We start from the raw sequence: 13,201 nt of genomic DNA on the forward strand, positions 1-13,201 counted from the left end.
TAGTTTGGAAGGGACTTAGAGATCATCTCTTCCAACCTCCCTGTCATGGGCAGGGACACCTCTCAGCTAGATTTGGTTACTCAAGGCTTCGTCCAACCTGGTCTTGAATACTTCAGGGAAGGGACATCCACAACTTCTCTTGGCAATTCCAGAGTCTCACCACTCTCATACTGAAGAACTTCCTCCTAAGATCCAGTCTAAACCTACTCTCCTGTGTCTATCACTAGACACACTTATGAAAATCCCTCTGCAGCCTTTCTGTAGGATGCCTTTGGGTATTGGAAGGCAGCTATAAGGTCCCCCCAGAGCCTCCTCTTCTCCAGGCTGAACAACCCTAGCTCCCTCAGTCTACCCTCATAGGAAAAGTGCTCCAGCCCTTGTACCATCTTTGTGGCCATCCTCTGCATACACTCCAACAGTTCTGTGTCTTTCTTACCATGGGGACACTGGAACTGGACACAGTATTCGTTGGTTGTGTTGTCCAAGACATTACTAAAAGTTGGAAGATGAGTACCAAGGTTGGAACTGCAGGACATACAGTGTGACACTCAGGCATTTCAAGTGTTTGAGCTGTTCTTGTAGCACTGGTGAAGGAAATTCGGCAGAATTGGTCTGTGTCATTGGGTTTGAAGTGTCAGCACCTGGAGCTAGCATTTGGTATGGGGTGGGTGAGGTGGGAAGGACACACTGAACCCTGAGCAAGTGGAAATGAAAACGCATCATTACGCTTGGAGAAGAACAAAAGGTTCTTCTCCAGCTGCCTGGCTGAGCAGGGGAAGAATCTTAGGGACAAACAAAACCAAAGCAGCATTTATGAGCTGTGACACTGCAGTGCAGTGGTGGGGAACCTGGAGTGGCCGCAGAGCCAAAAGTGCTGTAGAAAACCTGGGTGTAAAGTGTGAGAGCAAATTGCAGTGTTCTCAAGCTCTTTCACAAACAGATTTGATTGTGCATGTGATGAAAAAGAAGTCTTAACTTCCATTATGACTTTTAACTTGTCTAATTAGTGGGTGAATCTAACCAAGGATGCTGCTGTTCTCTTGTGTGAGATGTGATTTAAAATAGGTATATTTGAACAGTCCATTTTGAATGTTTTAATTATAACTGAATGTCTAATAGTAGATTGCAAGCTACTTATCTCTTTTGTTGTTTTTATTTGTGCTCTCAATGTGCAAAATACCACAGTAACAGAAAACCAGTGAGGCTGTTGCTTCAGCTTGGCTTTTCAGCTGTGCAGTGCACAGAGGCTGAGGGCAATCAAAACAGACCCAGAAATCAATAGCCTATCATGATATAAAGTGGGGAATGATAAACTTCTCCAGTGGTTTCAAAAGATTTTTCCTGAAATCCTGAGCTAATTAATCATGTACCCATGAGAGACTTTTCTCATTGTCCAAAGTTGTATTTTACGCATTTGGTATTCATAGTAGAAAATTCAGTGGAGAAGCTTTCAGGAGTCAGAGAGCTGCAGACTTACCTACAAGGAGATATGAAACAGCCAATGTCTCAGACTCACAGAGTCCATAAAATGTCCCTTCTCAAGGGATGTTGAGATGCTTGAGCGTGTCCAGAGAAGGGCGACGAGGCTGGGGAGAGGCCTTGAGCACAGCCCTACGAGGAGAGGCTGAGGGAGCTGGGATTGGTTAGCCTGGAGAAGAGGAGGCTCAGGGGTGACTTCATTGCTGTCTACAACTACCTGAGGGGTGGTTGTGGCCAGGAAGAGGTTGCTCTCTTCTCTCAGGTGGCCAGTGCCAGAACAAGAGGACACAGCCTCAGGCTGTGCCAGGGGAGATTTAGGCTTGAGGTGAGGAGAAAGTTCTTCACTGAGAGAGTCATTGGACACTGGAATGGGCTGCCTGGGGAGGTGGTGGAGTCGCCGTCCCTGGGGCAGTTCAAGGCAAGGTTGGACGTGGCACTTGGTGCCATGGTCTAGCCTTGAGCTCTGTGGTAAAGGGTTGGACTTGATGATCTGTGAGGTCTCTTCCAACCCTGATGATACTGTGATACTGTGGGTCTCTCTGTCTGCTTACTCACTGTCAAAATTGGTTTCTTCCAGCACCTACCACCTCCACTCCCCAGCAAGACTCCCCCACCTCCGCCTCCAAAGACAACTCGGAAGCAAACATCTGTCGACTCGGGGATCGTTCAGTGACGGAAGGAAGCGTTTTTGTTGTCCAAAGATCAAGCCGTAACAATTCATTTCCCTAAGTGTTTTGTGGCATATAATGTTTACCTCATTCAGGTGTGCAGTATCTAACATTTAGTGCAATGACTCTAACTCCATAAGAAATCCTTTTCTAGCCATGTGTCGGAAGCAACACTACACCCCCCCCCCCGCCTTGCCCCTTTCTGGGGGTTATTCCCTCCCAGAACTTGAAAGACATATGAATTTCTACTTGAGACTGGGAGGTGTTCATCAACTGACAGTACCCTCATCCTAAACCACCTCCCTACTTCTTCTGGATAACTCCAGGCACATAGGTATAGCTGTGGAAATTAAAATTGAAGAGTTGAATATTTTGTACCTAAAGCATTTAGGTAGCTGTGGAGTTTAAAGTGAGCTGAGTATTTTGTACCTAATCTCAGTGTATATAGGAATCAATGATGATATCCACATGGAATTCAGTGCACGCTGGGGAAGGCTTCACAAGAAGAAGCCCCAAATTCTGCCCAGGGCTACAAATCAGACACAGCTTATCTGTGAAATGTGCCTTCTCTTTAATTCTCCTCTATTGCAAAGGAGCTGGTTGCTAATAGGCTTTGTCAAATTAGGTGAGCAGTCATCTCCTTTTGCACTCAGTTGGCCCTTCTGCTGGGATGGTGATCAAGGGGCAAAGCATGGAAGCCTTTCGAGTTTTTCTTTAGGGAAAGAAAGAGAGGAGGCTGAGAGGAGACTCCACCTGGGTCATTCAGAGTGCAGGTAACGGGAAGAGCTTTTTCTTTCTCTCCTTTACCGTGTACTATTTCACGTGGATGAGGATGAACTGAACGGAATCACTTTGTCCTTGTGCCATCATTCTGTACAGCGTTTGTATATATGATGGTTTTTAGATTGTTTTGATTTTTATGGTGCCTGCTTTTCCTGTAATAATGAATTAATGTGCCTGCAAAGGACGCCTTACGTACTTTTAATTTCCTAATTGCTGAAAGTGTAAAAAAAGAGAGAGAGAGAAAAAGAAAGAAAAGGGGGGAAAAAAAGGCAATTTGTTTGCCAGATATTAGGTTCTGAGAAATATCAGACAATGATGGGGTGGGGTATGGGAAGGAAGAAGGAAACTAACTTTATATTTTAGCTTTTTTTATTGTCAACACTTCTTTTGTTTCGTTGGGGTTTCTTTTTTTGGTTGGTTGGTTTTGGTTGTGTTTGGGTGGGTTTGCTTTGGGTTTTTTTTACTATCTACAGTCTTTTTACTCTTACAGTAGATTGTTTTTAAATATACCACTGACTCCAAAAAAATAAAACATTATTTAAAAAAAAAAAAAGCCTTGCCTACACATTTCACATCTCCTTGGTATTTTTGGATCCTCCTTTCAGGAACCTTTGTACTCTCCAGAGGGGTACGTATATATTTGCCTTCCCCTTTCTCTGAACGATCTTGAGGGAGCCTGTCGTAAAGCTTGGAGTCTCATCACCCTGGTATGTCTGTTCCTGTCTTATGTGCCACTGGGATCAAGCAGCTCAGCACTGGAAACATCCCTCTTCCTGTGCTGTCGATATTCATAATGATAGCTTAATTATCTTTAAGTTATTAGCTGTTGCTGAACACTTTAGAAAATAAGCAGTTTGTGTAATAGTTTCTACTTTAGAAATTAAGCAGTTTGAGTAGTAATTTCTACTATAGAAATTAAGCAGTTTGTGTAATAATTTCTACTATAGAAATTAAGCAGTTTGTGTAATAGTTTCTACTTTAGAAATTAAGCAGTTTGTGTAATAATTTCTTCTTTAGAAATTAAGCAGTTTGTGTAATAATTTCTACTATAGAAATTAAGCAGTTTGTGTAATAGTTTCTACTTTAGAAATTAAGCAGTTTGTGTAATAATTTCTACTTTAGAAATTAAGCAGTTTCTGTAATAATTTTTACTATAGAAATTAAGCAGTTTGTGTAAGAATTTCTACGATAGAAATTAAGCAGTTTGTGTAATAATTTCTACTATAGAAATTAAGCAGTTTGTGTAATAGTTTCTTCTTTAGAAATTGAGCAGTTTGTGTAATAATTTCTACTTTAGAAATTAAGCAGTTTGTGTAATAGTTTCTTCTTTAGAAATTGAGCAGTTTGTGTAATAATTTCTACTATAGAAATTAAGCAGTTTGTGTAATAATTTCTACTTTAGAAATTAAGCAGTTTGTGTAATAATTTCTACTATAGAAATTAAGCAGTTTGTGTAATAGTTTCTTCTTTAGAAATTGAGCAGTTTGTGTAATAATTTCTACTTTAGAAATTAAGCAGTTTGTGTAATAGTTTCTTCTTTAGAAATTAAGCAGTTTGTGTAATAATTTCTACTATAGAAAGTAAGCAGTTTGTGTAATAGTTTCTTCTTTAGAAATTGAGCAGTTTGTGTAATAATTTCTACTTCAGAAATTAAGCAGTTTGTGTAATAATTTCTACTATATAAATTAAGCAGTTTGTGTAATAGTTTCTACTTTAGAAATTAAGCAGTTTGTGTAATAATTTCTACTTTAGAAATTAAGCAGTTTGTGTAATAATTTCTACTATAGAAAGTAAGCAGTTTGTGTAATAGTTTCTACTTTAGAAATTAAGCAGTTTGTTTAATAATTTCTACTATAGAAATTAGCAGTTTGTGTAATAATTTCTACTATAGAAATTAAGCAGTTTGGGTAATAGTTTCTACTTTAGAAATTAAGCAGTTTGTGTAATAGTTTCTACTTTAGAAATTAAGCAGTTTCTGTAATAATTTCTACTATAGAAATTAAGCAGTTTGTGTAATAATTTCTACTATAGAAATTAAGCAGTTTGTGTAAGTTTCTACTTTAGAAATTAAGCAGTTTGTGTGATAATTTCTACTATAGAAATTAAGCAGTTTGTGTAATAATTTCTACTTCAGAAATTAAGCAGTTTGTGTAAGAATTTCTACTTTAGAAATTAAGCAGTTTGTGTAAGAATTTCTACGATAGAAATTAAGCAGTTTGTGTAATAATTTCTACTATAGAAATTAAGCAGTTTGTGTAATAGTTTCTACTATAGAAATTAAGCAGTTTGTGTAATAGCTTCTACTTCCAAGTGTCGAGGGTTAGGGAAGGGTTGGGCTACTAGACAACTTCCAGAGGCTGGCCATGAACCCTTCTCCCTTCCCAAAGAGTAGAGAAAGGGAACAAAGGAGAGAATCTGATGGGTTGGGAAAGAAAACTAAACCTGCTTTAATTGAAATAATAGCAATAAAATGAAATAGATGCAAATAGATAGAAACCAATATGGAACCCAACCTCTGAGGGCAGTGATGTCACCTTTGTCACCACTGATGCTGAGGACAGGCATTGACGAAGTCCCAGACTGGACTCAGCAGCAGATGGGAACCAGGTTCAGCATATGGATTGTGATGGAAGGCAGAAGGGGCAGAGCCCTTGGACAGCAGCCAGAGAAGAGGAGACTTGACCCTGGTAATCTCTCAGCCTTCTCATGAAGATGATGTCTGCAAGATGGTAAGTTTAGGGTCACCTGTCCTGTTGTCTTCTTCCTGCAGGTGCCACCTCTGACTTACTTCACCTCAATGTAGCACAGGAGATTTAGCAGTGACCTTGGTCTGCACCCCAACCCTTGGTGCTAATTAGAAGCATCCACTGTCTGTGCAAACCTGCCCTGAGCTTCAGAAGGTGACTGAGCTGAGAAGTGAAATCACTGAACAGAATTAGTTCTGTTCTGATTCAAACCAGGACACTTAAGTAGCTGCTATGTGATGCAAGTGGCAGGCAGAAGCAGGACTTACAGAGCAGTGAAACACACATGTTCTTACAAAGGAGAAAAAATGCCATTCTCCTGGAAGAGGTGGCTCAGATGGGCAATTCTGTGTTCTCATAACTCTGCCTTAAACCATCAAGTTGCTGCAGATCAAATAAACACGCTTTTTCTTGCAGGGTGAGGTAGCTACCAGAGCATTGCAGGTCCCAGGCAGATGTTATCCAACAATTCCTTGCTTGTTTTGTTATGAGGATAATCTCTGTTGAGGAAGAACAAACTGGGAAGTATTCTTAGCTATGGTCAATCAGATATTCCTTCTGTAGACGATCAATAATGTATTAGAGCTTTAATTCTCTAAGTCTCTCATTTAATTAAAACTTGCTTTGGAGCCTGCTCTTCGCAGAACCATGGAATGCTAACGGTTGGAAGGGACCTCTGATAATCATCCAGTCCAACCCCCCAGCCAGAGCAGGTTTGCCTAGAGCGGGTTGCACAGGATGGCATCCGCTTTGGCTTTGAATTACTCCACAGATGGAGTCTCCAGCGCCTCTCTGGGCCCTTGTTACAACACTGGGGTGCTGGTGAGTTCCCTCTTTTATGTTCCATTGAGTTTCCAAAGGATAAAGAAGAAGCTTTCATGTAGACCCTTAACTGGATGCTGGAAATTGTATTTCTGGTAATGCCTTTATTTTCAGCATCCTTAGCAAGTTCTCTGTGGCCCTGCAAGGCTCCTCAAAGACGAGCTGAACTTCCAAACTGCCTTGCCGCCCAAGCTCTAATTCTCATCTCTGTGTGTTTTACACAAGCACAAACTGAGACTGGAAATTGAAAACCAGACTCTCAGATCCACTTTCAGACCCCAATTGTCACCATTTTTACATTCTAACAACTTCCAGGCTGTAATTGGTATAAACCTCAGCCAGAACAAATCATTACCTCAGAGTGGTATAAAATCCCCACACTTCATCAAATCCAGACAAGAATTCAGTTGCAGTCTGTCTAAGCAGTGAAGAATCTGCTCAGGCTGGTGTTTCTTTTCAAGAGCTCTCTCTTCCTTTGCACTCCAGTGGCAATGGATCACAGCATCCCAGGCCTGAGTCCCTCACCACAAGAAGATGGGCATGGACCTGAGAGTGTCCAGAAGAGGGACATGAGGATGATCAGATGGCTGGAGCACCTCTCCTATGGGGAGAGGCTGAGATAGGTGGAACTGTTCAGCCTGAAGAGAAGGCTGTAGGGAGACTTTGGAGCAGCCTTCCAGTGTCTGAAGGGGGCCTACAAGAATGCTGGCTGGGAAGAGACTTTTACAAGGGCTTATAGTGATGGGACGGGAGGGAATGGATTGAAGCTTGAGGAGGGTAGATTTAGATTGGGCATTAGGAAGAAGTGTCCAGCTTGAAAATGATGTAATAGTTTTTCAGTCCTAGAATCCTAAAATGCTTTGGGTTGGAAGGGATCTTAAAGATCATCCAGTTCCAAATCCTGTGCCACAGGCAGGGACACCTTCCACTAGACCAGGCTGCACAAGACCCCATCCAGCCTGGCCCTGAACGCCTCCAGGGAGGGGGAATCCACAACCTCCCTGGGCAGTCTCTTTCAGTGTCTTGCTGCCTTCACTGTAAACAATTTCTTCTTAATAGCTAGTACAAATCCACCCTCTTCAAGCTTCAGTCTACTCAAGAAAAGCCTGGATGAGGCACTTAGTGCCTTGGTCTAGCTGACCGAATAGGGCTGGGTGCTAGGTTGGACTGGATGATCTTGGAGGTCTCCTCCAACCTGGCTGATTCTATGATTCTCTGATTCTATTCCCTCTATCACTACAAGCCCTTGCAAAAAGTCTCATAGCCCTTTTGAGATACCGGGAGGCTGCTAATGACCAGTAAGTTTTGCTTCTTGAAAGCTTGCATCAACCTACTTCCTAAAAACCAACTTAAAAGGCAGGTATAAAAATGAGGAGCCTTTAAGTCCCTTTCTGTGAGGCCTAGCATGCCATGCACTGTGCCTGGGGAGCGGGCAGTTTTTACAGGTGCACTCATCAAATCCCATCAGCTCCATGCAGAAACCACAGGAGATCTGCTGGGCAGGCAGTTGTTTGGTTTTGAATCACATTGCAGTTCAGTGGGAAGCTTAGTGCAAAGGTCAGCGTTTAAGCTGGTTGCTGTAATTGACGGTTATGATTACTGAAACGTCTCTGGTGAGCCCACAGACCCTGAGTGTAAAAATGGTTTTAAAGTCAAGTTTTGCCCAAATGTAGGCACTTTTCTTTACTGCAGATGGTCTGTGACTTCACAGAGAAAAAGCCATTAGATGTGTGCACAGCACATATATGAGAGGTGATGCTGAGGGACGTGGTTTAGCACTAGACTTGGTAGAGTTAGAGTGCTTGGGCATGGGGCTTTTTAGCCTAGAGGAGACTGAGAGAAAGTCTTATCAGTGCTCATAAAGAAAGGGTGGATGTCAGGAGGCTGGGACCAGCCTGTTTTCAGTGGTGCCCAGTGACAGGACAAGAGGTAATGGGCACAAACCTGAGCACAGGAATAGGAGGAGGAACGTCTTTGAGGGTGGTGGAGCGTTGGAACAGGCAGCCAAGGAAGATGTTGGAGTCTCCATCTCAGAAGTAATTTCAAACCCACCTGGAAACCTGTCCCAGGTTGAGTCTATAGGGTTAAAAGTCTTCTGGGGGCTAGAAGATTGTTATTCAATGCTGTAAGTCTGCTGTCTTGTTAGAAGCTCACAACAAGGTCAGTTTGTTCTCTTTTCCTCCTCCTCCTGGCCTGTGTGTGTGGTGGGAGCCACTTTATTGGGAAGAACAGGTAAGCAGTAGACCTCCAGAGGCTTGGTTAGACCTCTTTGGATGGCAGAGGCATTGTTGGGGCACTGGGGAGTATTAGATTTAGGTTTTGGGATGGGGGAAAAATTCCAGGGGGGGTTGGCAGGGATGCAGTAATTGCTTTGTAATGTCTCTCTGTATTTCTGTCTCCAGATATAATTCTGTATTTTTTCTCCAATTTCATTTGAGAGTTTCATTTCTGTTGGCTCTCTAAAAACCACAACAAAGCCATACTATGCCACCCAGCAGGAGGGCTGGACTAGATGATCTCCAGAGGTCCCTTCCAACCCTTATCATTCTGGGATTTTGTCACTCTGTTACTCAGTGGTCTCAGAGGTCTTTTCCAACCAAAACATTTCTGTGCTACTTGATATGTTTGTGATAAGAGGTTTGTGTGAGTGCACAAACATAGGTGCACATGTGCACACACATCTCAGCACATATTTTTTGATGCAAAATGTGGAATCAGAATTATTTTGATTGGAAAAAAACTTTAAGGTCATGAAGTCCAGCCATTATTTAATTCTGCCAGGGCTGGTGCTAAACCATGTCCATCAACACCACATCTCTGCAGCTTTTAAACCCCTCCAGGGATGGGGATTCAACCACCTCCCTGGGAAGCCTGTTCCAGCATTTCAGATCCCTTTGAGTGAAGAAGTTTCTTCTAATACCCAACCTAAAGCTCCTCTGATGCAACTTGAGACTCTCATCTTACTCTTATCTTAGAATCATAGAATCAAGCAGGTTGGAAGAGACCTCCAAGATCAGCCAGGCCAACCTAGCACCCAGCCCTAGCCAGTCAACTAGACCATGGCACTGAGTGCCTCATCCAGGCTCTTCCTGAACACCTCCAGGGATGGTGACTCCACCACCTCCCTGGGCAGCCCATTCCAATGCCAATCACTCTCTCTGCCAACAACTTTCTCCTAACACCCAGCCTAGACGTCCCCTGGCACAACTTGAGACTGTGTCCCCTTGTTCTGTTGCTGGTTGCCTGGGAGAAGAGGCCAACCCTACCTGGCTACAGCCTCCTTTCAGGTAGTTGTAGACAGCAATGAGGTCCCCCCTGAGCCTCCTCTAGGCTGCACACCCCCAGCTCCCTCAGCCTCTCCTCATAGGGTTTGTGCTCTCCTCACTTCCTTGACATGTCCAGCTTCTTAAGTCACATTAGATATCTTTCCTATGGTTTATTGTGACCTTTTGGGGGATTGATTTATGCCAGAAGCTTGATGTGCAGTTGTTGGTGCCAGTTATTCCATGGTGGATCTTCACAGTTACATATTTTTAGTGCAGGTTCTTTGGATAAAGTGGTCATTTCTTGGACTTACTTGATGCAATCAGATGAAGCAAGCAGAACTAAATACAAAGGTTGTAGAGATAGGCCAGACTTAGAACACAATGTAGCAAGAGTCATCCTCTTCTGATGGGGCAGTTACCATCCCTCCTTGGGCTGTGGGATACTTTTCTATGTCGCTTTGAGCAAAGTGGCAAGCCCTGGGACAGGCTGCCCAGGGCGCTGGTGGGGTCACCACTCCTGGATAGCTTTCAAAGCCATGTAGATGCCATGCTAAGGAGCATGATTCAGTGGCAGCCTGGGCAGTGTTGGGTTAATGGCCAGATTGGTGATCTTTTAGGTTTCCTCCAACCAGAATGGTCCTGTGAGTCTAAAACCAAAGTGGTTTATCCCCAAGCTGCGTGTAGAAGGAGATAAGGCAGGAAGTGTTTCTCCTGAAGCTGTTGTGTTATGCTTGCATGCATTTGGCTCTCAGAGATGTTGTTGTTTACTATCTGTAACTGTCAGAAGCTTGTGCCACTGGTTAACAGGTTGCCCTTTCCATTGCAGGTTGTGGAAACACAACGTGGTGCCCTGTCCAGCTTCTGCCCATCATCCCATCACATGTTTCTTAAGTTCTTTGTGTTCTCTTGTGGTCAAAATGTTTCCTTTTTTGCCTTTATTAGGTAATCTTAAGATGCTTTTCTGGTTGTTTGTGCCCAGGTGGCCAAGAAAGCCAATGGCATCCTGGCCTGCATCAGGAACAGTGTGGCCAGTGGGACAAGGGAGGTTATTCTGCTCCTGTACTCAGCACTGGTCAGGCCACACCTTGAGTGCTGTGTCCAGTTCTGAGCTCCTTAATTCAAGAGAGATGTTGAGGTGCTGGAAGGTGTCCAGAGAAGGGCAACAAAGCTGGTGAGGGGCCTGGAACACAAACCCCATGAGGAGAGGCTGAGGGAGCTGGGCCTGTTTAGCCTGGAGAAGAGGAGGCTCAGGGGTGATCTTATTACTGCCTACAACTACCTGAAGGGGCATTGTAGCCAGGAGGGGGGTGGCCTCTTCTGCCAGGCAACCAGCAATAGAACAAGGGGACACAGTCTCAAGTTGTGCCAGGGTAGGTCTAGGCTGGATATTAGGAAGAAGTTCTTCCCAGAGAGAGTGATTGGCATTGGAATGGGCTGCCCAGGGAGGTGGTGGAGGCACCATCCCTGGGGGTCTTCAAGAAAAGCCTGGCTGAGGCACTTAGTGCCATGGTCTAGTTGACTGGCTAGGGCTGGGTGCTAGGTTGGCCTGGATGATCTTGGAGGTCTCTTCCAACCTGGTTGATTCTATGATTCTATGATTCCATTATGGGTCCGTTGAGATGCTGCACTGATAAATTGCCTGAGCTTTGCTCAATGTATTCAATTTCAATGCAAGATGCAGAGGGTGCTGAGGGATGCAGCCCCAAGCTGGAGCAGGTCTCCCAGGAGGGTGGCTGGTGAAAGTGGCCAAGCTTTATGCCGTCCCAGCACCATGCTGCTGTGGTGCTGGGGGCTGCACCGAGGCTGCTGCATTCCTCTGTACAAATCAAATAAGGCATTTTTCAGTTTGTTTCAACACCTTGTGCTGTGATGAAGTAATAAATTGTAGCACCTGTAGGACTTGCTCATGAAAAACAGACCAAGCTCGTGAGAGATGAACACTGGAGTTCAGGGATTTCCTTCATCCTCAGCTTCTGGTGCTAACACAGTAACGGGAAGTGTGAGGTCCAGCTGCTCAGTTTCCTCTCCCTTTGTACTTTTCACATACCTAACTGAATTTCAGACTTGCAGCTGCCATGTTCCTGGTGATGCAAAAACGTGTGCATCAGTATAAATACTTGGTTAGTGTATGGGATCTGACCAGCTGTTCTCCAGTGAGGCTGTCATAGGATAAGGAGGACGTGGAACTGCTGAAGTGGGGCCAGAGGAGGGCCCTGTGAGGACAGGCCATGAGAGTTGTGGCTGTTCAGCCTGGAGAAGAGATGGTTCTGAGGAGACCTTATAGTGGCCTTCCAGGACCTGAAAGGGACCTACATAAAGCTGAGGAGGGACATTTTATAAGGGCTTGCTGTGATAGGATGAGAGGGAGTGGAATGAAGCTTGAGGAAGGCAGATACACACTGGATATTAGGAAAAAAATCTTTGCAGTAAGGGTGGTGAGATGCTGGAACAGGTTGCCCAGGGAAGTTGTGCATGTCCTCTCCCTGGAAGTATTCAAGGCCAGGTTGGACAGGGCCTTGAATAACCTGGTCTAGTGGAAGGTGTCCCTGCCAATGCCAGGGCATCTGGAGCTAGATGATCTTTGAGGTCCCTTCCAAATACAAACCGTTCTATGAATCTATGATTCTCTGAATTACAGAATGGTAGAGGTGGGAAGGAACTTCCAGAGATCATCCAGTCCAACCCACCTGCCAAAGGAGGATCACCTAGGGCAGGTTGTACTGGAATGTACCCAGGTGGGTCTTGAAAGTCTCCAGAGAAAGAGACTCCCCAACCTTTTTGGGCAGCCTGCTCCAGTGCTCCATCACCCTGACAGCAAAGAAGTTTTCCCTCTGCCATTCGAGACTTGCAAAGATGTTATGGATGATGAAATGTTGGTATTTGGCCACTCACTCAGATTTTCATTGCAGTTTGGCTCTTGTGCTGTTGATCTTCTGTGTTTGTAGGCCAAAAACCTTGCAGAGCTCAGGAACTAAACAGAGGAACATTTGCCATAGCATTATTAATTCTACAGGTTCAGTGATGGAACTTCCCATTCTTCATTGACAGCTTATGGTTAATTTGATTTATATGTGAACATTTGCACTTTATTATGATGAATCTTCTTCTGAGTTGGTGCTCAAGGCAGATGTCCATAAGCTATCTAGATCAACATGTTCTCCTGCTATTTAACCTCCATGGCAGCTGTTCCCATTTCAGTTTTTCACATTCTCCCTTAAAGTGCAAGAAACCCAAATGGTGTTTGAATCTTCTTGCTTGTCAAATGATTACTAAGAAATGCCTCCAAAAAGGCTTTGGGGGCAACTTCTGGAGGGTGTCCGCAGAAGAGCAGTGAGGCTGGTGAGGCATTTTGGGGGCATGTTGTATGAGGAGCAGCAGAGGGAACTGAGGTTGTTTAGTCTGGAGAAGAGAAGGCTGAGGAGAGACCTCATGGCTCTCT

General features: G+C 44.1%; 1 protein-coding gene across 4 annotated transcripts in view; it reads left to right on the plus strand.

Annotated features, from left to right (window-relative positions):
• Positions 1-3,483, plus strand: part of DOCK1 (dedicator of cytokinesis 1) — a 433,046-nt gene extending 429,563 nt beyond the window's left edge. For all 4 annotated transcript variants that reach the window (XM_064145308.1, XM_064145312.1, XM_064145309.1 and 1 more), the window contains exon 52: positions 2,057-3,483. In XM_064145308.1, the coding sequence (XP_064001378.1) occupies positions 2,057-2,152 (96 nt within the window). In that variant the 3' untranslated portion in view covers positions 2,153-3,483. The remainder of the gene's footprint in view (positions 1-2,056) is intronic.
• Positions 3,484-13,201: the final 9,718 nt, after the last annotated feature.

Source organism: Pogoniulus pusillus, chromosome 6, assembly GCF_015220805.1.
Source record: "Pogoniulus pusillus isolate bPogPus1 chromosome 6, bPogPus1.pri, whole genome shotgun sequence".
Classification (NCBI taxonomy): Eukaryota; Metazoa; Chordata; class Aves; order Piciformes; family Lybiidae; genus Pogoniulus; species Pogoniulus pusillus.